The 27,585-nt window shown below is 41.3% G+C and overlaps 2 protein-coding genes across 2 annotated transcripts; both read left to right on the forward strand.

The window, feature by feature from the left end:
- Positions 1-4,793: 4,793 nt before the first annotated feature.
- Positions 4,794-20,953, forward strand: FBXO28 (F-box protein 28). Its single transcript, XM_058835780.1, has 5 exons — positions 4,794-5,032; positions 10,860-10,969; positions 11,940-12,078; positions 14,537-14,732; positions 16,603-20,953. Exons 1-5 carry the CDS (start codon positions 4,820-4,822, stop codon positions 16,995-16,997), a joined length of 1,053 nt encoding a protein of 350 aa, XP_058691763.1. The 5' UTR covers positions 4,794-4,819; the 3' UTR covers positions 16,998-20,953.
- A 1,529-nt stretch (positions 20,954-22,482) lies between these two features.
- On the forward strand, positions 22,483-27,317 carry DEGS1 (delta 4-desaturase, sphingolipid 1). Its single transcript, XM_058835193.1, has 3 exons — positions 22,483-22,654; positions 23,440-24,182; positions 26,326-27,317. The coding sequence occupies exons 1-3, from the start codon at positions 22,573-22,575 to the stop codon at positions 26,470-26,472; spliced, it is 972 nt and encodes a 323-aa protein (XP_058691176.1). The 5' UTR covers positions 22,483-22,572; the 3' UTR covers positions 26,473-27,317.
- The last annotated feature ends 268 nt before the right edge of the window (positions 27,318-27,585 follow it).

Here is a 27,585-nt window from a genome sequence, read left to right on the forward strand (position 1 = left end):
TAAGACACTGGTTAGCCACACAGTGACTCTGGACCTTCATCCCTGTGGTGGGTTCCTAGCTGGATGTTTGGAGAATGTGGAGAGTTAAATGAAAACTGCCATTTTGCTGTTGCCTCATCACTATTGCTCAGCTGCCAAGAAGCCAGACTTAGCTCATGCTAGCGATCCCTCTGGAGTCAAGAGAGAATGAAACCAGAAGGATTTCAGAAAATACAAAATTATTTCAAGAACAGGCCCCCAACAATTTCTTTTTTGTAAAGTGACTGCAGGACTGAGCAGACCATGTCTTTGAAAACCTCTTCTCATGTTTCATTTATCTATTTTCTTCGCACCCTCTCACACAGAGCTGTAGTCCTGTGCCTCAGCATATCAAACTCTGCTTGAGATAACCCTGGCAGACATGGGGACATCAAAAGTATGGGTGCAGTTTGTTGTGTCTGTGATATTTCTCCAAGCTGAAGTGATGAGACACAGACATTATTGCTGTTTTAACCTGAATTATCTTTATCATAGTGCAAATATGTGGTAGTATACTGAAATTAAAGGAATTCCTTGGAACTTACATCAAAACCAAGCCCTTCCTCACGGTGAAAACTAATTCTATGTCCTAGGGTTTGCAAACATCCTACAAGAGAATAATACAGAGAATTAGCAAAAGTCATGTTATGTAATGAAAGCCTCTTATATTTTTTTATGTAGGCTTGTTCACCAAGGTTACTTTTGAATACAACTGTGTGAGGTGTGACCCAACCAAAGCAACATGCTCTCAGTACTTGACTCTGCAGCCCTCTCTCGGGGGAGGTATTTTGACTACAAGGAAATAGAAAGGGTATTTGTCTGAACCCTTCTTATTTTTACTCCCCAAGTACATCAGTTTACCTGATTTGTAATTAATTAGTAGTAGTATAGAATTAATATCGTATGTATCTACAAACCCAAATCTTCCTTATGGATTTGGAAACACTTGAACTACTTCCTTGAAATTCAAAACAGAACAACATATTTGATGAAAGCTTGACTGTGCAACACACCTGGCCTACATTAACCACCCAAGATGTCTGGTCCTTACACTTTCAGTTCAGAAAAATCTACAGAGGCTGTATTTTCTATCCTTCTGTCTTCTACTTGTTTTCCTTTTGCTTCTACCTCACATCTCCCATGGAGCATCATATTCTTCTGCCTCTCGACATCGACATATGATTACTATCAGATACCTAATACACAGTATTACAAGTAAATTAAGGGGTGGATGTAGATTTTAGAGTCAGTTTCTCGACCAGTTTTTTATGCAACATGTAGCACTACTGGGTCCAAAACTGATGAAACTGAAAAAGATCCAGTTAAATATTTATATTGATTTAATTAAACTGGGATTACATTCATATCTGAAGCTGACTCCATACCACAATATTTATTCATTTACCTGTTAAAGGATTAAAAGTTTCAGTTGCAAAAGATTAATGTGTTCAAATTTACACTGCTGTCTGTGTTTATTAACAACACTCTCAAAGGAAATCTAAATATGACTTTTTTCCATTTTTGAATGCCTGTCACAAAAAGACCTTTAAGCAAGAAAGAGTTTACTCTGCCTTAGTATCCAGCAGCCTGAATGAAAATACAGCTGTGTGAATAGACTGGACTTCTTTCAAATTTAGCATCTCTTTTAAAAATCCCTAATATCCATGAAGTGAGCAATCTTCTGCTGCCCCCAGGAAGAAAACATATCATGTGGGAAAGCCTTTTCTATTTTTCTATTGATTACACAAACTTAATAAAATAAATCTGTTCTCCTCCCACCCAACTTCTGCTCTTACCCTCAGTTTCTGAGCATGTTACTCCTCTTTGCTCCAATATTCTACATCAACATGACAGTTCCTGACCTACTTACACACTTTCCTTCACCTCTAACCCCTGCTGCTAAAATTTTCCCCCCACCCCCATCTTCCCAGATGTCTGCTTTTTAGCTCCTGCTTCTCACTCTCTTTCTACCCTTTCTTTAATTTCTTCTCCTTTCTCAGATTTCATAGATGCAACTTGATTTCTGTTTGAACCAGGCTCCTTCCTCTTCATCACAGTTCTTGGTGCTGCTTGCTTCCATACAAAGCCCAAGCAAAATATTCCACATAATTTCAGCAAAATTTCACAGTCCTTGTTTACCCTAACACACCACACTCCAATCAGTGGTATACAACATGTAGTCCAGAGTACAGAGACATCCAAATTTCATTCCCCCAAACATAAATAAAAATATTATGAGGATCTTTGTATGAAAGAAGTGAAAAAATTCATTTTGCCTAACACCTTCTTGTGAGTCATTGAGAAGTTAAAAAAAAAAATCAGTCCAACCATACTTATAATTCTAACATGGTAAAATCAAAACTATGGCTATTTCAAGATTCTAAGATTTAAGGTTATACATGACATGTAACATGCAAATTAATTCTACAGAACTTTATTTCATCCCTTTCAGAAAGTATTATCAAGTTTTCTGGCTTCACAGTATCCCAAAATAACTGAAAAGTTCATCCACTGGAGAGTCTGTAATGGGGGTTTTGTGAAAGTGCGTGAGAACTGTGTTTTTCCAAATTAATGCAAAGTGATGCATGCTCAGAAAAATGACACCAGATACACTGGGGAAGGACATGAGTCAGAACTTGGAAGGCAGCAGAATTACCCTACTTACTAAAATAGATTTATTAACTGTTAAGCTATGTATATAGTTAGCATAAAATATATATTGTTCATTGTATTTATCCTGTTTGGTGATATGATAAACATGCAGCTTATATTTATTAAACATAGAGCTGTATCTAAAAAATGAATTCGTTTAAATGACATGACCAAAAAAAAAAGCTTTATTGAAACAATGTGAAATCTTATATGCTTAGGTAGGATGAAAAACCCCACTTCCTTTTAAAGCATCAACATACTGCCAGCCCAAACTTCACGTGCCAAGTCATAAGTTCATAAAGAATTCTCCTGAGCATGTTTTAAACTGATGACGGTGCATGTGAAAGGAGATTAGGTCTGAAAACCATGCACAAGAATAAAACCCTTGTTGTGAGACAGTATCATCGATGAGTTGAGGGGAGGGAGCAAAACACTTCCAGATTCATACAAGGCACACAGTGTTCTGCTCCCAAAAAGGAAATATTAATTTCAACACACATTTTTGGAGTGCCATTAGGATGACACACATAAAGGCTTACCCTTGCATTTGCCCTGCTCCCAAGTTAATTATTTTTCAGATGCCTTTTTTTTTTTTTTTAAGAAAGAGTTTGCAGATGAGTTTCTGAGGAGAGGAGAGTGAAAGAAATGGGTTAAGATAAAACTTCAAAGAGAGGAAGCATGGCTGAAAAAAAAATGTACAGAGGTGCTGCAGGCAGCTAATTCTTTAGTCCTGTAATATTTAAGCTACCTTGGTGCAGGTTCTGAAAGAAGTGGTCTCATTCTCCCCAAATATTTAATGTCTTTTCCCCACACACTTTGCTACCACCAGTCTTAGCATTTATTTAGTGATTTCCTCTGGCAAGTCAATCTTCAGCAGCACCAGTCAAGCACAGACACCCAACGCTGCTGATGTGAAACAAAGCAGCAGCAGCTGAAGGCACTGAGGAGACTGGCACCATACTTTTCTAAGGCTGTGCCAACTTCTGTCAGGCTACAATACTTGTGAAACTGAGGTGTGTCTGTTCTCAGAAGCACGAGGGAATGTTCTAGAAACAGCTCTTGGTTCCATCCCTTTGTTGTCCCAGCAATCTGATCCAGAAACCTCCTTAATATACAGGATAAAGGGCAAATAAAGGAGCAGAGTTTGCTTTATTCTGGGTGTTCCGCCTGCTCAGTTATGGCTGGTTCCAGGCAGTGGTTTTCGGGCTGCCGAGGGTTTTGCCAGCTGGCTCTGATCCCAAAGGCTGGCAGAGGACCTGCAGCCCCCCTGGCTGCTGCGGCTCCCCCTGCCAGCAGGGGCAGCTGGACACCAAACACAGAAGGGTGCCCGCCCGTCTATAGGTAAAACACAGCGGGCTGGATTACTTCGTAATAAGAATGTAGTTGCATCTCACTTAGGAGCTACAGGGGTGTTTTCCACCCTGTAGCTGCCTCACTGCAGTCCAAACACATTCTCCCGGTAGGTCACTGTGCCTGTGCAGAGCTAGCACTGCCGGACTCCTGCACAGCAGCACCCATGGAGTTTTGGGAAGTCCTTCCCACAGAGTTTCCTCAGAGAGGCATGGAGAGAGAGGCACTCATCCCTCCTCTCCGGCCTCCAGCCGTAGCACACGAGGGGATGATCTGAAGCCGCCTGGGGGAAAGTTCAGGTTGGGCATTGGGGAAATTCCTCACGGAGACAGTGGGAATCCTGCATGGGAATCACAGAATCGTCAGGGTTGGAAGGGACCTCTGGAGATCACCAAGGCAGGGTCACCTGGAGCAGGTGACAGGAACGTGTGTGAATGTCTCTCGAGAGGGAGACCCCACAACCTCTCAGTTCCAGTACTGTGCCACCCTCAGGTCAAAAATTCTCCCTCAGGTTGGCGAACCTGAGTTCGTTCTCATGTTTTAGTCTACGGCCCTTGCCCCTCATCCCGTCTATGGGTACCACCGACAAGAGTCGGACACCGTCCCTCTGGCACCCGCCCGCGAACGTCTCCCCGGGCAGCGACGGCGGCCCGAACTCTCGGCCCTGGCAACAGCGCCCACAGTTCCATACCCCCCGTTCCCCACGGGAACGTCGGGGCGGGCCCGCCCGTGACGGCTGCGGAAGAGGCGTCACAGAGAGGCGGTGCCGTTCCCCCGCGGAGGAAGGACGGGCTCCAAGATGGCGGCGCCGGAGGAGCGGCTCGTGTCGGAGGGCGAAGGCGGCGCCCCGGGCTCGGCGCGGCTCTCCCCGGCCCCGCTGCCGGAGGCCGCCGAGACGCTGGCGCCCATGGAGCCGCCACCTCAGAGCAATACGCTCATGGGGCTGCCCATCGTGGCTATCGAGAGCATCCTCAGCTTCCTGTCCTACGATGAGACAAGCCAGCTGCGCTTGGTAGGGGCCGCGGAGGGGAGGCGGCGGGGCGGGGGCCTCGCTGCGGCCGGGGCCAGGCTCAGCCCGCCGGGCTCTGCCCGCCTGGCCCGGGGCAGGTGCGGGGCTGGCGGCGGCCCCGGCGCCCCCCGCCGGCCTGCTGCGCTCGCCGGGGAAGGGGCTGGATGAGGTGGGGTGGGGGTGTCAAGGGGCTTTATCCCCTCTCCGCTCGCTGTGTGCGCTTCCATACACGCATTTCTAAAGGTCTTTTTATCGACTCTTACTTCTTCCATTCCTTTCACGGTCTGTGAGAAAGCACCGGGCTGCTGGAGGCTTATTTCTCTTAGTGACTGGTTGGGGTGGGTAGTCTATTGTGTCTCATATGTTTGTTTATTTTTACTTATAGGGCTTAAGCCTACAAGTGTAGGAGGTGGTGAGCCTGCTGCTCCAAGAATCCTCCTCTATCTAGAAATGTGGGTCAAAAAAGAAGATGTGAAAAAAAAAAGAAAAAAAAAAAAAAAAAAAAGACAGCCTGCTTCTCCCAGTCTTAGTGGATTTGTAATTAATAACGTATAGTATCTGCACCTCTGAACTTGATAATGCAAAAAAACCCCACAGCTGTCAGCAAGGGGAGATCAATGTATATCAATATTTAACTGACTGCATAAGGAGCCTGATGTAAACCATGTCATATTATGATAAGCTGCTGTCTTACTGAATCTCTTACGAGGTTGTAAATGGAATAATAGTGAGCGAATTAATGCACAGCTTATGTAACTCTTAGTAAATGTGCATGCACTGTACCGTTCCTATTTTAAGAACTCGATTAGTCTAAACTGGATAATATTACAAGCATATTTCTGCAGGAAATTGGACTGCCTGTGTCCTGCATCAGCAACCTGAAGTGTTGCATCCTGACTGTAACTTTAAACCAAAAGCTCTTCAAGCAAAAAATCTGTTCTCATTTATACTGCTCCAAGCACACCAATTCCTAAATATTTCTAGAGTGTGCTGTCAGTACCCTGAAGACTTCAGCTTCTTCTGTGAGAGTAGGTAGTGGATCTGTAAAAAAGATGTGGTAATTTGAGAACCACAAAATAGCCTGAGTTAGAAGGAAGCCACAAGGATCACAAAAGCCCAGCTCCTGCCCCTGTACAGGATATCCCCAAGATCATGGGTGGTACTTCCAGATTGACCACAGGGAAGGGAAGTACCTCACATGGTGTTTGGCTATGCCACATTTCAGGCTCAGAATTGCAATGCCGGGCACAGCCTGTGCTGCCTGCACCTTTCCCGTTGTATCTTGTGAATGGTAGTGCCTGTGGGAGCTCTCACAAGTCAACAGAAGGCTTCTTCTTCCTCCAGCACTAAGTGTTTTTAAGCAATGCTGTGTTGGCAGTGAAGGTGAGAGTATGAAAGGTGATGATGTCAGGACTAAACCAGCTGTTTAACTCTCACTGGTACTTAGGAAGTAAATGTGACACTTTTATGCTCTCTTGTATAGCACCTCCAAGTTCCTTTTTCTGGAGGACTGCCCCTTTCACAACTTCCAGAAATATGCAAAATCAGACTGAATTCCAACTTTGAAACATACATAGAACAATACTGGGCATAAAATGAAGGAAACTATTCAGTTGGTCTGTCCCTATTTTGAATTTTTGCGTCAGTGACAGCCAAGAAAATTAATCTCCATCAATTTCCTAACTGTTTCCTTAAGCACATCAGAGGGCATTATGAGCATTCTTCTGAGAAGAAAGTAGCCTTTTGTTAACCAGCAGTAACGTAAAGAATCAAAGCCTTTCTGGTTTAAGCCCATAAGCTTGATCAGCTGGGTCTTTCAGGTTGCTGTTCAGAGCTGAAGGTGTTCTTTCGGCAGTTCACTGAGAGGCAGATACTGAATGTTCTTCATAGCTCCAGGTACTGTTCTCAGAGAATTAAGGTAGCCTTTAAAAATAGCAATGCTCAGGCATAAATTCATAATGAAGTTTCATTACCTTGGGATTTTTAAAGGTGGTGAGTAGCCTTTGGAAAGACCTGTGTATTCCTGCTCTCAGAGCTGCTTTGCACAAACAGTAAATTTTTGTTTTCTGTGAGAACTGACTTGAGCTGCTTATCAAAGATGGAAGAGTGTATCTTATGTATTATATTTTATTATATTTATTATATTGTGCTAAAGATATGTTGCAGGAGCACATTAATTGAATTACAGGTATTAAATTTCTCAGGTCTCTTGCTTATTAGAAGCATGCCCAAAAGCAGCCTCATTACCCCTTAGAATGTGGGATTCCATGGGATAAAGCATCTTGAGGAGGGCAGGAAAATCCAGGACATCAATGGACCTAAATAAAGTTTGATCATACATGTTTATTCAAAAAGAAGTGGATTCTCTAAACCAATCATTTTGATGCATTCTCTGGATCCCAGCATGGAAGGAATGGATGTCCTAATGAGCTTTTTATTTTGGATCACTTTAGCTCAGTAATCCATTAAACAAACAAACAAACAAAAATAATCTCTGGGTTTGGATCTACAGTGTATGCAGGATAACAGAGGAGCTGGCTGGGTGGGAGGATATAGAATACCAGAATGTTTTCAGATTGAAATGGAGATAGGAATGTGCATTGTTTATGTAGAGCATAATGAGGAGCATAATCTCCGGCATAAGATCCAGAAGTCTTTTTCTGTCACCAAAGGATGAGGTAAAGAACATTTCCTGCTTGTGATGATTGCCATCAGGCAAGGCAAGACCATGGGCCCCTCATTGTGCAAAAAGTACTTGCTTTCCTGAGCATAATGCTTTGTGCTCTTCCTGGGGTTACTGCATGTGAAAGCATAAATGAAGTACCTAGTGGTTAAGCAGTGAAGTAGATCCAAGGAACAGAGACTAAACAATAGGTATTCAGGGACCAGTCATGTCTGAAATGAGGAAAATCATGAGCCCTCAAACTTTTGTTCAGACAAAGAGAATGAGAGGAAAAGCAGCAGCATTTTGCTTTCAGCTCTTTTGAGTATTTACTTCATCTACTTCCTCTGATGATCCTCATGAGAGAAACACAGAAAACCCCAAAGATCCCACTGCCTGAAACTGTAATTCTCTGGACAAGCCTACTGTGCATGCTGACAGGGAAGTTCACTATCTTCCAGCTTTTGAAGGCTCCTTTTACTGGGATATTTTTAGTGACTTGCAGAAGCTTTGTAAGTTTTACCTCAGTGGGATAATAATGAAATTCTTAGATTCCGGTTTCTTTTTCAGTCACATGTCTGAGCTTGGAAAGGCACTTCCATGCAAACAATTACTTCAACAAGCATGATTAAAATCACACAATCCACAACCTCCTTCCATAAACACTGAGAAGGTTATCTTGGGTTCTGACACACATCAGAATTACTTAGATTCTGCAGCAAACTTGTGTTTATTTTCTGCACAGCACAAGTAAGGACTGATAGCCTTTAGACAGCATGGCTTTAGTATTTCCAGTTTCAGTCAGCCTGTATTTACAGGCATTTCTATTTTAAAGTTTCTCGATGAAGTTATAAGCATTTTGCCACTTTCTTTACCCTGAAAAAGGCTTTTTATGAAACATAGTGTCAGTGTGCCATCTAAGAAAAATAACATCCTGAATTTAAGTACTCTAGGATATTTTGTATTTGTTTTGGAATTGGTTGTCTGGTAGTGAACCTTGGAAGAAATAAGACATGCTTTGAGGAAACGGAAGTTAGTAGAATGTGTCAGTATACAAATGAAGTGGAAAATTACTTTAAAGGATTGTAGAAAGCTGTTATCACATAAAAGCACATGAAGAAGCAGCCTCTTTCTGCTTTTTACATGGAATTGGAATACCTTTCTAACCCTGAAACTTAAACACAGGCTCTGGTTGGACTTGACCTTTGAGGAAACACAGCCTCTTTCAGCTCTGTGACTAAAATAAGAAAATATTCACCAAAATTGCAAATACAATGGTAAGGAAATTCAACTTACGATCTGATAAATAGTTAATATCAAAGTGGCTTGGACTACTATGGACACCTAAAAGTGTAATGATGCCACTTTGTGTATGACTGACTGTGCAGTCTAGAAGAGGTATGTTGTTCCTGCAAGTCCAGGTGCTATATGGTTTACATAGCGAATCAGCTGGGAATCATGAGATGATTGATAAAGTAAGTCGCAAGCAAACACTTTTGATTTCTGGTGGTACCAGTGTTTGGGTTCTAGACTGATTATTGGCTAAAGATGGGTAACGTCGAGAAATTGGAGCAAATAATTCTCCATGCTGTGAAGGGTAAGCAAAGGAGGAAGATTAAGAGCCCCGGCGCGGTTCGTGCCGTGGGCTGCAGCTCTGCCGGCAGATGTCACTGTGCACGGCCCTAAAACCCTCCCTGCCGCCTCGGAGCGCGGAGCTGAGCGTGGCCGGAGGTGTTTTCCTCTTGTGCCCGGTGACTGCAGAGCTGACACAGCCCTGTGCAGGTACCAGTTCCTGCTTCAGGGGTCCGGAACCATTAGAGCTGCGAGAAAGCGGCAAAGCCTTGAACTCAAAAACGATTTAAATCCGTGCGCCTCTGGAGCTACGAGCTCAGGGAGGAAAGAACCATTCCTTCCTTCCTTCCTGTAGGAAGGGCCAGCATTTTTCCTGTTATACAGGAGATGATCTGACTGGATCACTGAATGTGGGGCAGGGTATGCTGAGAGTCTCCTTCTGCAGTTTGCCTGTCTGATCCTTCTTTGTTAACCAGAAAGATCCAATACCAAGCAGCACAGACAGATCCACAATCACTGCTTAATGGCCTGTCCGTACAGATATGTCTGAAAGTGGTCAGCTCTCACAGAACTTCAACCAGCTGTGACACAAAGCAGAAGTTCTTTCTGTTTATACAGAAGGCATGACACAAAGTAATTGCAGGTGTTTCTGGGAGAGGTGAGAATCTTCTTCCTCAAGGTATAAACTTACATAGACTTTAAAGTTATGAAATGAGGAGTGTATGGAGGAAAGGAGTGTTCATTTAAAAAAAAAAAACAAAACAAAAAAACCAAAAACCCGAGTGTATTTATTGGCAAATGGGGTCACAGTGGGAGCTGTGGAATTTAGTACCCAAAAAAACCCAACAAAACCAAAACAATTACAAAGAACAGTTGGATCACTAAACTCTTTCATCTTCAGAACTGAACAGCAATTGCTTTAAACTTGTGTATGAGTCGTCTTTCTCCTGTAACTGGTAACTTTGTGAAGGTTTAACTTCAGCAGTTTATAATATCTTCTGCAGCTCTTCGTGTCCCTTCTTCCTAAATCTGTGGGGCAAAAAAACCCTGAGACTCTTGGTGTCCAACAGCAAATAAATCAATCCTTTCAGCAGAGGAGAAAAGACTTCCTTATACAAAAAGGAGAATCTTGTTCCATGTGCAGTTTTCCATGTGATTTTAAATTTGTGTTTGACTTCAAAAACATAAGCATTAAACACTGGAAGAAAACCACCATAATTTCTTGTCCTTAAAGGTTTCTGGTTTTGAGACTAAAAAATACTGATTTCATCTACCAGAATCACTTTGGAGACCATGCTAGAAGCCAGGCATAGGCATTTGCAACTTCCATTAAAATCAGAGGAAATACTGTCTCTTGCTAGGCAAAATCAATAGATTTATTTGTGAACTGCGTGAAACATACCTGCTCTTCTTTGGAGTATCATGATCTTTGGTGGAGATGGGAATGCCTTAATTTTAACTGCAGTTTTTGCTTTTTGAAATTGAGAAAAAAGTAGTAAGGGAATCTTTTGCTACATGGCAAGTAGGGATAAGATAATAGTAAAAGTGACTTGTGGCCTTAACTGAGCCTTAAGATTTCTTTTTACTTAAATACAGGTTTGTAAGCGAATGGACTTGGTTTGCCAGAGAATGTTAAATCAGGGATTTCTGAAAGTGGAAAGATACCACAACTTGTGTCAAAAGCAAGTTAAAGCTCAACTTCCAAGGTACGTACCAGTTTAAACTGGAATTAAATTTAATTGTGTTAGATTCATTTAAGCAGATTATTGAAAAGGAATTCCTTTCTGGATAATTCCTCTCATATATCTTGAAAATTTGAGTCACATTCACCTCTATTTCTTTTCTTTTTTTTTCTTTTTTTTTTTCTTCTAAAAGCATCTTGAACCTTAGATTTAGTTACAGAATAATGGTGTGAAAAGTGTGTCTGGTATTTCAAACAGAGAAGTCTGGGTTCTGTATTACTCAGCTCTTCTGGCAAATCAAGCGAGGATTCCTGGGAATGAATAAATTCCATTCCTTTTCAAGACCAACTGCCTTTACTGACGATTTATCAAAGACTTTGCTTTAAGAAAAAGGGCAAGGATTAAACGGGAACAAGGAAGAGGGATTTGATGTGAGCGTTACTGGGAACTGGTTTCTCAGTAAAGCAATGTCTTTCTTCCTCTTTCCAGTGAGTAAGTGCAGCTGCTGCTGTGTCCTATCAGATTTCCCAGTCAGAGTGAAGAAACTAAATGCTACTTAGCATAGAGATCCTTTGTCAGAAAACATTTCTATCTCAACCTAACTTCATAGTAGTTCTTTACTACATAAACTTCATTACTACTATATTACGTTTATTATTTCAATTGCATTGAAGTACTGACCATATGAGTGGGATAAAAATACTCTCTTTGACTCAGTGTCTGATGCAAGTACTGCAGCCTTGTTCTTAAATAGTCCTAAATTACATACAAAGTTTATGGAGCGCATAAGGTATAGTAATTATTTAGAGAACAAATTTTTCTAAGAAAGTGTAGGATGCTGTTACGAGCTGGGTCTCAGTCAGTATCTTTTATTTCCATGAAGACAAATGTTAGTGGTTACAGGGTTTTAAGGGTGAAATTAACTTGACAAATGTTACAGTTTGATTTTTTGACTCGTTGTTAAATCAGTGTCACCTTGTGGTCTGTTTTCCAGACGGGAGTCAGAAAGGAGAAATCATTCATTAGCTCGCCATGCAGACATCCTCGCTGCTGTGGAAACGAGACTCTCTCTCTTAAATATGACTTTCATGAAGTATGTGGATTCCAATCTCTGTTGCTTCATACCTGGCAAGGTAAAATGTAGACTATATTATGTGAATATGTATCTGTGTTTAAAAAATAGGACTGTAACTTAGCCTGGCATAGCTGGGGAAAATTGATGTTGTGTATATATATATATATATATATACATATATACACATATGTGTATGTATATATATATATATGTACACACACACATATATACACATGTGTATGTATGTATGTGTATATATATATATATATATGTACTTGCACACAAACCTACAAGCTAATACTTTGTTTTACCAGGCAGTCTGTAGTGAGTAAAGCAGTCTGTATTTAAATATTAATTGTTTTCAAATTGATTTCTATTTGCCCTTAGATTCTCTCTTGAATCTTATGTTTGATTTGTGGTATACTCATCCTCTACAACCTTTTAGAAAAAATGTGATCAGGCCATCTGAAGATGTAGTAATTTAGACTACACATAACACTAAGCAGTCAGTCAATCAAGATTTTAGGCAACTTTCTTAAGGGCTTGAGTACTTCAGGTTAATTGAATTAAGTATTTAGTATGTCAAAATACTGTTCAGTATTGCAGTGAATGGTATATTTTTATACAGTAGGTGGAATTAGTTTTAAATGTAAAGTGTGTTAAATGGGAACATTACTGAACAGTTCTGGCGTTTTAGAATACCAGCCCAGCATTAAATATAAATTATGCAGGCAAGATGTACATTGGAGATACTGATGTTTTATAAGCTGTGAAATCACCAGTGCACAGGGGAATTGACAAAATTGTGCTCAGAGGAAGACTGGTACAGCTCAGCGATTAAATGAGATCAGTGAACATTATCCTAATGCTCTATTCATTGATCTTTCCATGTAAGGTTTGGATATGTTGGTGTTACATTTTTGTGGGCGTAGAACTGAACTGCAGTGGGATGAAAGGAAAAGTTATCTCTTGGGTTCTGGGGAAGCATGCAGGCATTTATGCATGCAGTGGTAGGATAAGCTGTGGGCATGGAATGTATTTTTATCTTGTAGAAGTAACTATTTCTGTACACTCCTGCTGATTTGATATTTTATTAATTTCAAATTATATTTGACTTTACATTATCTTTTTATATACCATGTATTTTTTAAAAAATAATATAACAAAGTCAAATGAACTTAAGTCCTGATACTTACATGGTAAATGGGATACTTAAAAAAATGTTGCCCTACTGTTTTGAAGAGTAGAGGGAAAGGCAGTACTCACCCTAGACCAGGGGCATGCAGGAGTTGGGCAGGTGAGTTTGCTTTTCACTGTGGGCACCAACTTGTAAGGACCTTGATTTTATTTTGATACAACTGCTAAAATGTTTGTGGTGGATTGTTTTTTTTTAATTACTTAGTTAGTGTGTGAGTTTGCTAGCACTGCTGCTCTCTCAGCACAATTACCAGTTCACCCATTAATTGATATTTTGGTCAATCAGATTCAAGGCTTAATGTTCACTTACAGTCTGTGGTTTCCCTCCCACCTGCTTTGCTTCCCTCAGGAAATTTCACCACAGAACTGCCAGGAAGTGGTGTTACAATATGCAAATCTTGATTTGAGGTTCAGCATTCTCTGTGATAGCAGAGCACTGCTGCAAGGTTTTATATTGAGGATGTTGTTGCTAACAGGACATAACATGGATGAAATTATAGAAATCTTGTTGTTTGTTGCTTGATGAGAAAATTAGGTCTTGTCTAGCTTTTGGGACTTTTTAGCTAAGCTTCCTTTATCAGAACAGAAAGTGCAACTTTATTACAAGGTCCTTATTACGCATGGTTGTTCAGGAAACTCTTCAAACATTCTTAATCTTCTGCAAAATACCTGTGTAGCTTTGGTTAAGAGACCAGCACTCCTATCTTGACCTGCCTCAGACTTTAATTCATCAATTAGTGAGACACCCTTCATCTCTCTGTATCTCTCCTAACCAAAGGGCTTCGTTTCCCAAACCTGTCAAGAGAATTTTGTTCTCTTTCAAAAGTGGATTGATGTTTTGTAAATGAATATATTTTGGGCTTAATCTGAATTTGCAATATTTTGTGTGTGTGGAAGTGGACTCAAGGAAATATTTACAGCTCTTCAGACTGACATAATGCTAATTCTTGCTACTTGAATTCTGTTTCATAACTGGCAGGGGTAGTGACTGCTCTGCTTTGTGGCTTCTTGCTTCAGGTTCTCCTGAAGGAAATGATCATGCTCTCCTGAGTACAGATTATGTAACTTGCAAGCCAACTATGGCTGTACTTCAGATTTCACCCAATGAGTGTTATTTCATGACTTTGAAGACAGCTGTTGTGATAGATAAAATTAATAACTTCTCTGATATATCATGAACAGCACTTCAAAAAGCTAATCTGGAACTAAAACATGAAGTAGTATGCAACTGTTATGTGGTAAAAAACCCAGAATTCCTAGAACAAACTGAAATAATCTTGCCTTTATCAGAAAATCCTAATTGTTCTTAAATGTTTTAGGTAATAGATGAAATTTATCGAGTGCTAAGATATGTAAACTCTACAAGAGCTCCTCAGAGAGCTCATGAAGTTCTTCAAGAACTAAGAGACATTTCCTCCATGGCTATGGAATATTTTGATGAGAAGATTGTTCCAATACTGAAAAGAAAGATGCCTGGGTCAGATGTATCGGGACGTCTAATAGGAACTGCCCCAGGTATTAATTCCAACATATAGTTAAGTTTTATTTAGTTTTTCTTTACAAAAAACACAGCATTGTATGTTTTCAAAACTCCCTCCCTTAAATGGGAGCTTTATTACATAAATATTGATACTTGTTTCTTAAGAATGCTAACTGAAATTTATTTGCTTTGAAATTTAAGGAGCCTTTGTACTACCAAAAGAACAGTCACTTGAATGTATGTTAGAATTATGCATAGTGTGTATTTGTTAAAAAAATGCTTTTGTACCACCAGTGAACATTATCACTGCATTTGGTTGAAATTTGGCACATGAGATGACAACTGGATGCCTTTCATTTTTAGGACAAGGTGCAAATGAATTTGCCTAAGTGGTAGTGCTACATAGAGGGCTAGAATGGGCTTATTTTACTTTACTGCGGGTACTGTTTTATGCACTAACAAGCAAAATAGTTAGAGGTAATAGTGAAAAGGCAATTGAAATAACAGTCTATAAATAAGCCATTAAACTGGTCCTTCCTATACTCTGTCAGACTTTCCAGAACTTTTGTGAACCAAACTCTAAAGTAGTAGCCTCATGGCCGAAGTTATCCTAATGGTAAAAGGCAGAAGATTGGTAACATTGTAGAGTTTTCCCTATACAGGAAATGTTCACACTTTAGGAACTGTGAAATTTAACTCTCTAGAAGGATACCTTAGTAAAAATTGGGGGAAAAAAATACATCTTAAGCAAAAACAATAGGCCTAACTGCAGATGCTTTTGTTTCTTGTATGTCTTGTCCATCCTTTTAGCTGTGTGCGTGCCACCTTGTCATTATATCCTGTTAGTTACACTTTCTTTTTTTTTTAATTAAATACCTTTTTTAAAATTATATATGAGATTTTAATTTTTTTTTTAATTATATGTGTTAATATATACTCTCAGCTGAGGAAGTATTGCCCAAACTTGACAGAGCTGATGTCAATCAACTTCTCAAGGCCAAGGCTTTGTGCATAAAATGCTTCTCTCTTGTTAAGGGAAGGATGTAACCTCTCCAATAGCAACCCCTTAGTGTCACATAATGGTAGCTGTTCTGGCATCCTAATGGAAAAAAAGGAGGAAAAGGAAGATGACTGTTCCAGACTCTTCTGTCTGTAGAGCGCTTAAAGTTGCACCTTACTTACACAGCATTGCTAGAAAAGTATAATGACAGCAAAAGTGATAGATATCTTATATGGCAGAAAAAGTGAAAGAAATTATACAGTAGCTGTTAGTCTCCTTGATTTGCAGGAACTTTATTAGAATCAACAGTTCCAAGCTCAGATTCCAGTATGGTTTTAGTGCTTAGGAAGAGTGATTCTAAAGAAGCATGGAAAATAAATTCCTTTCTTCTAAAATGTAAGTTATACTGAAATACCTTGTTAAGTTCCAAACTACGAATTTTTAGAACTTCAGCTATCTGCAACTAAGACAGCAGAATTTTTCTGGTCTAATGAAAGATATTTATTCAGTCTAAATTATTCCATATTAAGTAATTTATAGTTGTTTTGTGGGGTTTTGTCTTAACATCTCTGACACGAAGTCTAGATGACAATGCAGTAATAGTTCTACACAGTTTATAATACAGCAAAAAGGGGGGGGGGGGGGCTTATATACAGGAAATGAATTATGAATTTTTTCCAGACTACTGAAAAGCTGTAAGTATTTTAAATTAAACTGGTTGTGCTCTGAGATTACCACATGTTCTTGTTAGACACTTCAGTGACTGTAAATCTGTTTACCTGTTCATGTAACTTGCAGTGGGTATTTGGGTTCACGTCTGGGGAGTAGAGATAAGCAAAATATGAACACTGGGACACCGTTTCTACCCGTAAGTCTCAGGGTATTAATCACAGTTCTCTCTGAAGTTCCAGGACCTTCTGCAGCACTGACAACAATGCAGCTGTTCTCCAAGCAGAGCCCTTCCAGGCAGGAAGTCACCAAGCTGCAGCAGCAGGTGAAAGCCAACGGCACGGGCCTGACGGCGCTAAAGCGGGAGATCTCAGAGCTGCGCGTCAAAGTGCAGGAGCAGCAGAAGCAGCTCCAGGATCAAGACCAGAAACTGCTTGAGCAAACCCAAATCATTGGGGAACAGAATGCCCGCCTGGCCGAGCTGGAGCGCAAGCTGCGAGAGGTGATGGAGAGCACAGTAGGGAATTCTTCAGGTTCCGGCTCAAATGAACAATCTCCCCGGAAACGGAGGAAGGCGGTGGATTCCACAGACTGTCCTAGGAAATCTAAACGCCTTCGGAACAGAAAATAACTGGGAAGGAAATGGCACCTTCAGGAGGATACACTGCTCTAGTAGCCTAAGCAGGCCTGCTTGTTTGGATACTGTGACCAGCTTCATGGTGTCACGTAGGCTGCTGGCTCTTCAAAACACCACTTAGACTTGAACAGTAATTTTCTTTCATTGACTTTTCCCCTGCTTTCTATATGGGTGGGCCTAATGCACAGAATCTTTAAGATTTGCAATAGCTACGTACTAACCACACCTGCTCTGTTATGTTTTGAAGGGTTAACCTTTTTTTCCGTGCAGATGTGTTTAAAGTAAACTTATTTGTGTTTATGCATATGTTCACATAAAATCTTAAATAAATTGTCTTAACTGACTAAATGGTTAAGAGTAAAAACAGATGTCCTGTTCACTTGAAGGAAAGATCCGCTTTTAAAACCTTGTTTTTGAGAACTTGACCTTTTTTGTTACAAGTGACCTTGTCTGGAATGTCTGAAAAGTAGTTAATACTTTTTGGGGTTCTCTGTAATGAGTAAAACTGACTTCTTAAGCTACAGTATCGGCTATATATTTTTGTAAACTTCCATGGAAGGGCCTTCTATTCAGTCTTCACATGCACACACCCTGGTTCTAGGTCTTGGGAGCCATATTCTACATTTGCATGGATAGATGCATGTACAGCTTAGTCAGCCTGCCAAAAGCACTTGCCTGAAACTGTTCCAAACTCTGGGAGAGAGCACAGAGACCTGTCAAGCAATTCCTTTGTTCCTCAGCCATAACTCAGTCTCTGCTTTCAGCACAGCGGCTTCCTCGCAGCGAGGTGGTCTGGGAAGGTGAGCGGCAGAAGCGTTTGAGCCCGGGCTGTGTGGCTGCTACTCGCCCTGCCTGGAAGGGATTTATTGTTAGCCAAAGCTGGAGAATGGAGAGGCTGCCTGTGCATCACTTGGTTCATAGGCCAACACCGAACACCTACAAATTGTCCCTGGAGTCACCGAGCTCTGGGGACATCATTTGCGTGAAATGCTGTATTATGGAAGAACTTAAACTATTTTGTGTGTCTGTGTTGGGGTTGGGGTGGAAATTTCTCTGTAACACTGATGACAATATTCTAAGCTTTCCTTATCCTAAAAGGTATACCACTTCAGACAGAGCTTTAATTTCTTTTGCACTTCTGTTTTGAGCTTGTAACTGGAAAAGCATGTCTTGCACTGTTCAGTCTCTCTGGTCACTTTAACCACCTCAGAGTTGTGTACAGTGATTATTCCCCCCTGCCATCTGTATATTTTTGGAATCTTATACAAATACCATTGTCCTTGGTTTTGTTTTATTGTACTAAACTATGTAGCTTTATAATTTGACTTATGTTTTCTTTTTTTAACCAGCTGCTGCTGCTTTGTCTTTAGGTGGTTCTGATTTCAACTTGGTATGGCACTGAAAATGCAAATGCTGCATTTGTAGCTTTCTTGATATTACTGCTGTGGGTTCAAGTGCAAGCTCATTTTGTATGGCTGTCAGCATAACCTAGTGGCTGTATTTAAAGCACCAAACAAATCAGAAGTTGTGTGATCAGATCTTATATAATCATGGAAAACTGACATTTTTCCTGAAACTTCAGCTACAGTTTTTACTTCTAAAACATGGTAGCTCATACCAGAAATAATATTGCAAATACCTAATATTTACAGACATTAAGCTTTAAAATAGACTTCTTGAGTAATTTGAGTCTTTTCCAAAGAAAAAGGCATTTTTCTTAAGCATCAAGGAAATGATAAAAAGCTGTCTGAGAGCAGAATTAAACTGTTGAAGGAGGATTTGCTTGTACTGGTTTTCTGCAGCTCACAATGTTTTTACGGGTAAGTCTATCTTGGAGACAGGTACCTGCTATTCAGCTTAAAAGTACTAGCATATACCTTAACTTCTAAAAAACAATTTTATGTCAAAGGGTCAGCATGATAGCCAGAATTACTGTGTGATACAAATTAATTGAACGCTTTTTTCTGATAAAATATTCCTGTAATAGAGTAATTACCAGCTACTTGTGGTTAAATACTTCCAAACAAGTATAAACTTGTGAATTGCATTTACTGAAAAGGTTTATTCATACATTTTGAATATTTTTCACTTTAGTTTCTTTATTAATTTCTAGAATATGCAGACAATTTCCCTTTCCCACCATCCCAGTAGCATCCCCACAGTAGCATTTCTGGATGTGCTGGGGAATCTCTGGCTGTCCATAAACTGAGTTGGAAAACAACAGCCAGTTGTTATGGGAAATGTTCTCTGGGAACGGTTCCAACTTGGAACCTTCAGCTCAAGGAAGTATCACATGCTCCAGGATTGCAGGTGCATCCTGCTCCTCCGTGTGCTGATAGTGAAATGGAATGAGGCCCACGAAACTTAAGGGGTAGGGGGGATGGTTACAAGGCAGCTCTGAGAAATTCCATGATGAAGATACAGCAGTGTCTTCTATTTCACGTCCTAGAGAGGGAAGGGTCTGATGGCTGTTGGCTGGAATGTACACCAGAAAAATATACATGTGGGAAAAACAGAATGAAGTAACTGGACAAAATAGCTGGAACATTAATTTCTGACCCCATATTGTCCCTTGTTAAATAAAAAGGATTAATTTGCAATATATGAACAAGCTGATGAATCACCTGAAGTAAAACTAAATCTCTTTTCACTCTCAGTGCCTGTGCACATTTATGTGAGTTGGTGTATCAGCCTTGAAGTAGTGTTGGAAGTGATTAGTGATTGTATCATCTGTTCAAGGGAGAGCCTTAAACCAGTGAGACTGACATGTAAGTTGCAAAATTCCATGAAAAATTGATTAATTTGCAGCCACTCCTCAGTTTTAGTACTTGTGTCAAGGGCTGAAACTGAAAGAAAGATCAGAACTGACAAGGAGAGCAATTTTAAGTGTCTTACATTTAGTTTCTTAAAATAACTTGAAACTACTGAAGTAGCTTTACTGCTTTTCTAAAAATAGCACTTGCTTAGGAACTGCTTTTGGTTTCATAGTAAGGTTGAGGATTTTTTTTTTACAAATTTGTGTACCTAGTGACCATGGTGAAAATGAGATCAGAAGATACCATAGTGGTACATTTTTGAGGGGAAAAGCTGTTTGCAACAAGGTCTTGCTTCCCAAATTGAACAGCCTCTGTGTATGTAAGGACCCGCCAAACCTGGGCTAACGGGTGTAACAGGTAGAAGTGCTGAAGGAAGAAAGACTACCTGCTTAACAAGATAAATGTCACAGATTAAAGAACAGATGGAAGCAAATGGAACTTTATCAGTTCCTGATACTCAGCATTGCACGTTAATTACCAAATGTATTAATGCTACAGAGGATGCTTGCATGTAACTTCTTAATGTAAAAGGTAAGACAGAATTGAACAGAAACTCAGTTGCTCTTACTCAGATCTTCTAACAGTGAATTGTGGGGAGCACTAGGATTGCCACAGGAATTTTCAACATTAAGATCCTCTTGAAAATAGGATGATGTAGGATATAGTGGAAGGTGTCTCAGCACAGGAGTCCCTGATTCCTTGGTGTTCCTGATGGTTTTGAAAGGATAACTAGCAAATTACAGTGATAGATTGTTACTTCATGAATAAATAAATTCAGTTAGGACTATTTTACAGCAACATGTCTGTTAGTTGTGGACTACTCTGTTTGACTCCAGTTGGATTTCTGTGCTACTTTGCACTGTACATGGCCCAGCCACTGTACCTTTTCCATGAGCTCTCCACTCCTACAGTTCTCTTTCCTGGATCTCACCTTCCATGTTCTAAGGGTGCACTCCTGGCTTTGGTTTGTACATGTAATTGAACATTCCAGTATTTTTGTCCAAGCTTTGCCCCAGGTGAAGACACAGTAGGTACTGGATCTCACTGTCTCTGGAATGGAAAACGTCAGATAGAAAAACTGTTGGTGTGCTGAAGACCTAATAAATCTGGATTTGTTACACAGACTGCTTAAACCAGACTGATTAAAGGCAGTGATTAAATACAAAGGACGCTTTGTTCTCCAGTACACTTGGGTAATTAAATTGTTCAAAACTTTCCTATCTATTTTTTTTTTTTTTTTAGTTGTTTAAACCTTGTTTAACTGCTCTGGAATGTTTAGTTTATAAACCTGGTATCTTCTGTTTAATTGCCCTGCTGAAGTTCTCGACCTTTTACAAACTGATGTATGCTAGAAGTGCTGTAAACCTGCCTCTGTGTACTGAACTAATGTGCTGTCACTTCTCCAGTGCTCCTGTCACCAGCTGCCACACTCCTTCTTTTGGCAGGATCCTTCCCATGAATGAGGTCTTTAGCACAATGATGGATAGCAGTGCTAATATTTGAACTCCAACCAGAAGGGAACACTGTCAGAAATGTTACATGCGGTGTTTGGAGTGCAGCTGAGTGAAACGCTTATGACCCTGACAATTCTGCAGTCAGCTGCTGCACTGGCAACCCCAAAGCTTCCAGGTTTATTGTGAAACGGTCACTGACCAAAAAGTAAACCTGGCAAGGTCACAGTGCCTCGATTAAATCTAGACATCTGCGTTGCCTCTTGTGCTGCACCCGTCTTCACTCTGCACAATTCAGATTCTGTGACTAAGGAGGGAAAGGCTGAGCACAGCCTTTTACATGTCTCACCTCCTTGCTGCATTTTTCATTTCTAAATCCCACCCTAAACATGCACTAACTAAAATGCATGCAAACCAAACTGTTCACAAAAGTGTTATGTTTTATGGATCCTGTGCTTTGTCCACCACTTTACATTGCAAACATTTCCAAGAAGGGATTGAATTTCCCCTCCAATAGCCCTGTTGCACATGGGACTTCCAGCAGCTTGCAGGCGTAAGGCTTTTGTACTCATTATTAGTAATAAATTTTAAGTGATGAATCATAAACCTTGAGATACCAATACTCCATGAAGAGATAAGGTATAATTTACTTTGTGATAATAGCCTCCATTGGTTTTATCATTACTGCTGATTTAGATTAATTTGAGTGGATTTTTGATCTACTGATTCAGATTATTATGAGTAGACAACGGAAATTCCAAGGAAGTAGTAGATCAACTTCTACGTAGGGTAATCTTTTTCGCTGAACTGCCAGCACACAGTCAGTGTTTTATGACACATACGTGTAGTGACAGATTAAATGGAGGTTAGTTCTCCCAGAGGAGTTTGTCAAAGAAGTTCTTACTACAAAAAGGGAAGGAAACGGAGACTTTGGTGCAGGCATTTGCAGTTCAATACCTTTAGGCAGGGTATCTGTAAGCAGGGGGTCAGGCCGGGAGCAGCCCAGGGGAGCGCGGCTTTAGGGCGGCGGATCGCGGCTGCTGCGGGCGGCCCCGCGGGCCCCGCTCTGAGGGCGCCTCCTTCCCGCTCCGCTCCGCGAGCCCCTCAGGGTCCGCCGCCAGGGGGCGCCGCCGCCGCGGGAGCGCGCCCGGCAGCCGGCGGCAGCCAATGGGCAGCGGCCAATGGGCGGCGGGGGCGGGGCGGGGGCGTGGCCCCGAGCCGCCTCCGCCGCGCTATAAAGTGCGGTACCGGGGGCTCCGCGTAGCGGGCGGGCTGTCGGGGAGGGCGTTTCGCGCTGCCGCCATGGGGAATACTGTGGCTAGAGAGGATTTCGAGTGGGTCTACACGGACCAGCCCCACGCCGACCGCCGCAAGGAGATCCTAGGTGAGGAGCCGCGGCGCCGCCGGTTTTTTTTGCCAGCTGCGTGGCGGAGCGGGCGGGAGGCGCACGGACACCCCGCAAGATGGCCGTCCTTGCCGGGGGGCGGCGGGGGCCCCCCAGAGCCTCCCGCCGGGGCGGCCGGAGTCGGGTCGGGCCCGCATACGTGGAGGCGGGAGCCGCCGCCTTGGCGGCGCTGGCGGGGGAGGGGAAGGGAAGGAGCGGGGGAAGGGGGGGCGGCCGCCCGCGGGGGCCGAGCCCGAGGCGTGGGGCGGCGGCGGGCCGAGCTGCCATCCCGAGCGGCGGAACAGGAGCCCGGGTTCCCCGGCGGCCCGGGCCGCTGCCCGCCCGCGCCCTGCCAGCGGAAGGGCGATAAGGCGGTGTCTGGGGCCGCTGTGAGCAGAGGTGACCGCGGCACCCGCGGCCGGGGGTGGCGGATAGCGGCGTCGAGTGCGGCGCTAAAATCGGGGCTGAGCCGTCATGAGCCGTTCTGAATTACGGGTGGGTTGTCGGCTCAGAGCCATTTCCTTCCTGAGGAGGCTGGATGTGGTACTGGTGCTTGCCATGTACGTGTTTAGTTGCTGAGCAACCTAAAAGTGCTAAAATTACTTGATTCCAAATGATTCATTAGAGCAGTAAATATCACAAGTGGAAAGGTCAAGCGCTTTCATTACCGTTGCTGGCAGCTCCTAACTGGGACAAAGGGAAGAAAAACTGTCACGTAATTGGGATAGTTGGCTATGAGGAGAGCTTTGAAATAACTCCTTTTTAATTTAATTTTTTCCATCTAGCTAAGCATCCAGAAATAAAAGCATTGATGAAGCCAGACTACAACCTGATCTGGGTGGTTGTGCTGATGGTTTTGGCGCAGTTGACTGCATTCTATCTGGTTAAAGACTTGGATTGGAAATGGGTGGTCTTCTGGGCTTATGTTTTTGGAAGCTGTATTAGCCACTCCATGACTCTGGCTATTCATGAGATCTCCCACAACAGTGCCTTTGGCAACAGCAAAGCCATGTGGAATCGATGGTTTGGAATATTTGCCAACCTCCCTCTTGGTCTCCCCTACTCCATATCCTTCAAGAGATACCACATGGATCATCATCGTTACTTAGGCGGTGACGGCATCGATGTGGATATTCCTACCAACTTTGAAGGCTGGTTCTTCTGCACCCGTTTTAGGAAGTTCATATGGATTGTTCTTCAGCCTTTTTTCTATGCCATTAGACCTCTCTGCATAAATCCTAAACCAATTACTCGACTTGAAGTAATCAATTTATTGGCTCAGCTTGTCTTTGATGTGGCAATATATTATTTATGGGGAGTCAAATCCATTTTTTACATGCTTGCTGGTTCAGTACTTGGTCTTGGGTTGCACCCAATTTCAGGACACTTTATAGCTGAACATTACATGTTTTTAAAAGGACATGAGACCTATTCCTACTATGGTCCACTTAATTTGCTTACTTTTAATGTTGGCTATCACAATGAACATCATGACTTCCCCAATATTCCTGGCAAGAGCCTTCCACTGGTAAGTTAACTTCTAAGGTTATTACTTTTTCTTAAATTAAGGCCTACTTCAACATGAAAATAAGGTAGAACACTGACAGAAGAATGGAAGTTGGGAGATTAAAAACAAAAAAAAAAAAACCCACAATATAAGTTGAGTAATAAAGGAGGTAATTATTCAGCATTTTAGTGGTATCCTGAACAAGCTTCTAGTTTGTTGCTACTCAGTCCTCCTCCGTACAAGTAGAGAGGAGGGAATGCATGTCTTATGTTTTGCACTAACTTTAGCTTTCTGTAATTTCAACCTGTCTTCTGAATTCTTGTTTGTAAGTATGCAAAAAACTAGTTAAGGGGTTGCAGATAACTCTGGAGATCTGTTATCTCTCTCACTGAAATGTTAAGGACAGTATTGTAATGTGTGCTTATCCTTCAGTCTCTTCTATCAGGGACATCCTCTAGTGGGGGAAAAGAGGGTTTGAGGTACTGTTAATGTTTGTTGAGCTGTTGACAAATGTTTAATAACTTCTCTAGTCCGAAGCACTTCAGTTTCCTCTATCCTTTGAACCCAAATTAAGTATCCGCTGCACATTGGCAGTATGGGACAGGCAGAGTTAAGAGTTCTAAGCCAGGACTTAGACCTGTCATGCCTGCATGAGTAGCAGAGGTGACATTTCTTCTCACTTCAACCTTTGCTTCTTACAGGCAGAGCTACTTTCTCACTGTATCCATGTTTCCAAATTGAAGCATGGGAACACAAACTTCAGGGTTAAACCTGAATCTTCAGTTTTTCATCAGACACTAAATTTGCAATTTGACAGCAGCTGTGGTGTTGGTCTTCAGCTTTGTTATTGCATTTGGCAATAATGCGACCTTGTAAGATTATCCCTCTGGTGAAGTCTAAACTTGATTGGTATTTCTGTTGTCAGTGGTGAAACTGCAGCTGAAATAACTATGCCAGCACTTCTAGCAGGACAGGTAGATCATGCAATTGGTTTGTTGAGGCTTTGTGTGTTTCTTTTTTTTACCTTTGTTTTTAAAGATGGATGATTGCTTTTATTCATAGATTTAAATCTTTCAAATGCTGCAAAAGTTACTTTAACTCACCTTTGATGCTTGGGTCTGTGCTGTGAACCAGCATTTCACTCCTTGGACAGGTACTTTAAGTAGGGCATGAATTTTTCCAAGTACTTAATTCTAGGGGTAGATACCCACTTCTGCTGCAGGATTTGTAATCCACAGCTCTGATAAGAAAACAAACCCTTCTTCTGGAACAGTGCAGCTAATTTGATTGGATTGGACTCTGCTGTGCTGTGTGCTAAGTACTGAACACTTGATTCCTCAGCACTGCTGAGCTGAGAGTTATTACTGTTGAGTAAAAGTACATTGCCTAAGTGCACTAGGTGTGATGATGGGTCAAAACAAGCTTTGCCTTCAAACCAGGTTTGTTTGTTGCTTATACAGATTGAGATTATTCTTTGGACTAAAGCAGTGGACTTTTGTGAAAAATCCTTTTTGTTCTGTTCATGTTTTTAAGCCTTTAAGTGGTTGACCCTAAATAGCAGTACAGGCACCTAGCTGAACCTGCTGCTCCCAGTCTAAACAGTGGTCTAGTTAACATGTATAACTGAGAACAGTCTTTGGAAGTAGTTTATATTCATTCTTTGAAGTCTGTCTTCAGAAACAAAATCTTTTTCAGAAATAAAATGCCTCTTTTCTTCTGAGTACTGAGATTTGAAACTAGATGTAAAAATAGCTGTGTTAAACAGCTCTTCCTAGAACTTAAAAGCATCCTTTTTACTGTTACTTGTGTATCTAGGAGTCAGCACTGACCTGAGTCACACTTTCAATAGCTAACAAAGCACTTGCTTGGTGAGCTCCATCATCCTGTAGGTAGGTAGCATGGTGAAGGGACTTCGGAGAGTTAGCAGAATTTGTTCTGGCCAGCTCCAAGAACTTCACAGGAGATTTACTTCATAACTTGGGAACTGCATTTTCCTTCAAGGAGTGTTCACTTTGTGGCACGAGTAGCCTTTCCTGTAGGATATAACTTCTGGAATTACACTTCCTGTGCTGTTACACATCACTAGGTTACACACTAAGGGTTGTAAAGTTGTCACAGCTGATGCTTATATAACCAGTAAATAAACCTCGTATCTCTCCTTCAGGTGAAGAAAATAGCAGCTGAATACTATGACAACCTGCCCCAGTATAACTCTTGGATAAAAGTACTGTATGACTTCGTGATGGATGACACAATCAGCCCATATTCACGCATGAAAAGGCAATTAAAGGGTGAAGTGAAGCAAGATTAAACTTCTGGCAACCAAAAAACTTTGAAATGTCTGCTTGCTTTAAAGTGGCTGGTATAAAGGTTTCCTGCTAAAGCTGTTCACCTGTGTCCTGAATTAAGATGTACAGCAACATAGCAATGCATCCTTAAGGATTTTGTAGCAGACTCCTACCAGCCATAACATTCCTCACAGTCCTCAGATTTGTTGGTTTAATGTGTCTCTGTTTGCCTAAGGATCAGTGTTATATGCATAATGCAAAATCACTTTGTTACAGAATTTACTTTGGTAGGTGTTAAATCTATATAAAATGTCTGACTCATAACAGTTTAAAAGTTCTCAATGTAGTATACTGCCCTCAACATGCTATTTAGATGACTAGTTTTAAAATGCTGTACTTACCTGTTAATTCTAAACTAACATGATTTGTTAACTTAAACATTCTGTTGAAAATGTTTTTGAACTGATGGTTGGAAGAACTAAATTTGCACAGAAATGTTCAATCTGCTTTTGTTTAAATACGTGTCATTTGAAGCAATGCTTTAAAGTTCCACCTTTTCTACCAAGAGTACCTTAATGGACCAATCTGTCAGAATGAAACTGATATCTTTGAGATGGCTTCTATGATTTCTTTGTAAAAAAAAAAGAAAAAAGGGGGTATTGCCAACTCCAAGGGTCCCACCTACTGCCTGAGCTGCTTCTGTTGGCATGTAGTGTGAGCAGGTGGCATTTAGGTAATTTACTATACCTGATGTGGGGTTTCATGTTGGAAAAATCTTGTTACAGAGTTTGGGGGTTTTCTGATCTTTTGAAGAAAAATTACCATGTTACTATGGTTTCAAATATAAATATTTACACTCATTTGGAAATTTGGCTTTTATGGAAAAGTGAATGGATTGAAACAGGTACTATTCTGGCAAACACATCTAGCTACAACCACTGACAATACTACCTAATAGCAGATCAGTCATTTGTGTACATAGAAAGTAAAATAATGGTTTTTTCCTCCCTAAACCTACAGTACCTTCCATAAATACTTGTCTTTCTTACATATTAAAATGTGGTGAGAGGTGGTGATATCAAACTTCCTGCTTAGGAAATTTTTCATTTGGAACAGGTAGACTTCTGGACAGTAAA

This window comes from Poecile atricapillus, chromosome 3, assembly GCF_030490865.1.
Source record: "Poecile atricapillus isolate bPoeAtr1 chromosome 3, bPoeAtr1.hap1, whole genome shotgun sequence".
Taxonomy (NCBI): domain Eukaryota; kingdom Metazoa; phylum Chordata; class Aves; order Passeriformes; family Paridae; genus Poecile; species Poecile atricapillus.

Bases quoted from the DNA above. Each gene is read 5' to 3' on its own strand.
- FBXO28 (XM_058835780.1), top strand. From the start codon at position 4,820: ATGGCGGCGCCGGAGGAGCGGCTCGTGTCGGAGGGCGAAGGCGGCGCC. The intron at 5,033-10,859 runs GTAGGGGCCGCG...ACTTAAATACAG, and splicing joins AGACAAGCCAGCTGCGCTTG to GTTTGTAAGCGAATGGACTT. The intron at 10,970-11,939 runs GTACGTACCAGT...TCTGTTTTCCAG, and splicing joins GTTAAAGCTCAACTTCCAAG to ACGGGAGTCAGAAAGGAGAA.
- DEGS1 (XM_058835193.1), top strand. From the start codon at position 22,573: ATGGGGAATACTGTGGCTAGAGAGGATTTCGAGTGGGTCTACACGGAC. The intron at 22,655-23,439 runs GTGAGGAGCCGC...TTTTCCATCTAG, and splicing joins CCGCCGCAAGGAGATCCTAG to CTAAGCATCCAGAAATAAAA. The intron at 24,183-26,325 runs GTAAGTTAACTT...TCTCTCCTTCAG, and splicing joins CTGGCAAGAGCCTTCCACTG to GTGAAGAAAATAGCAGCTGA.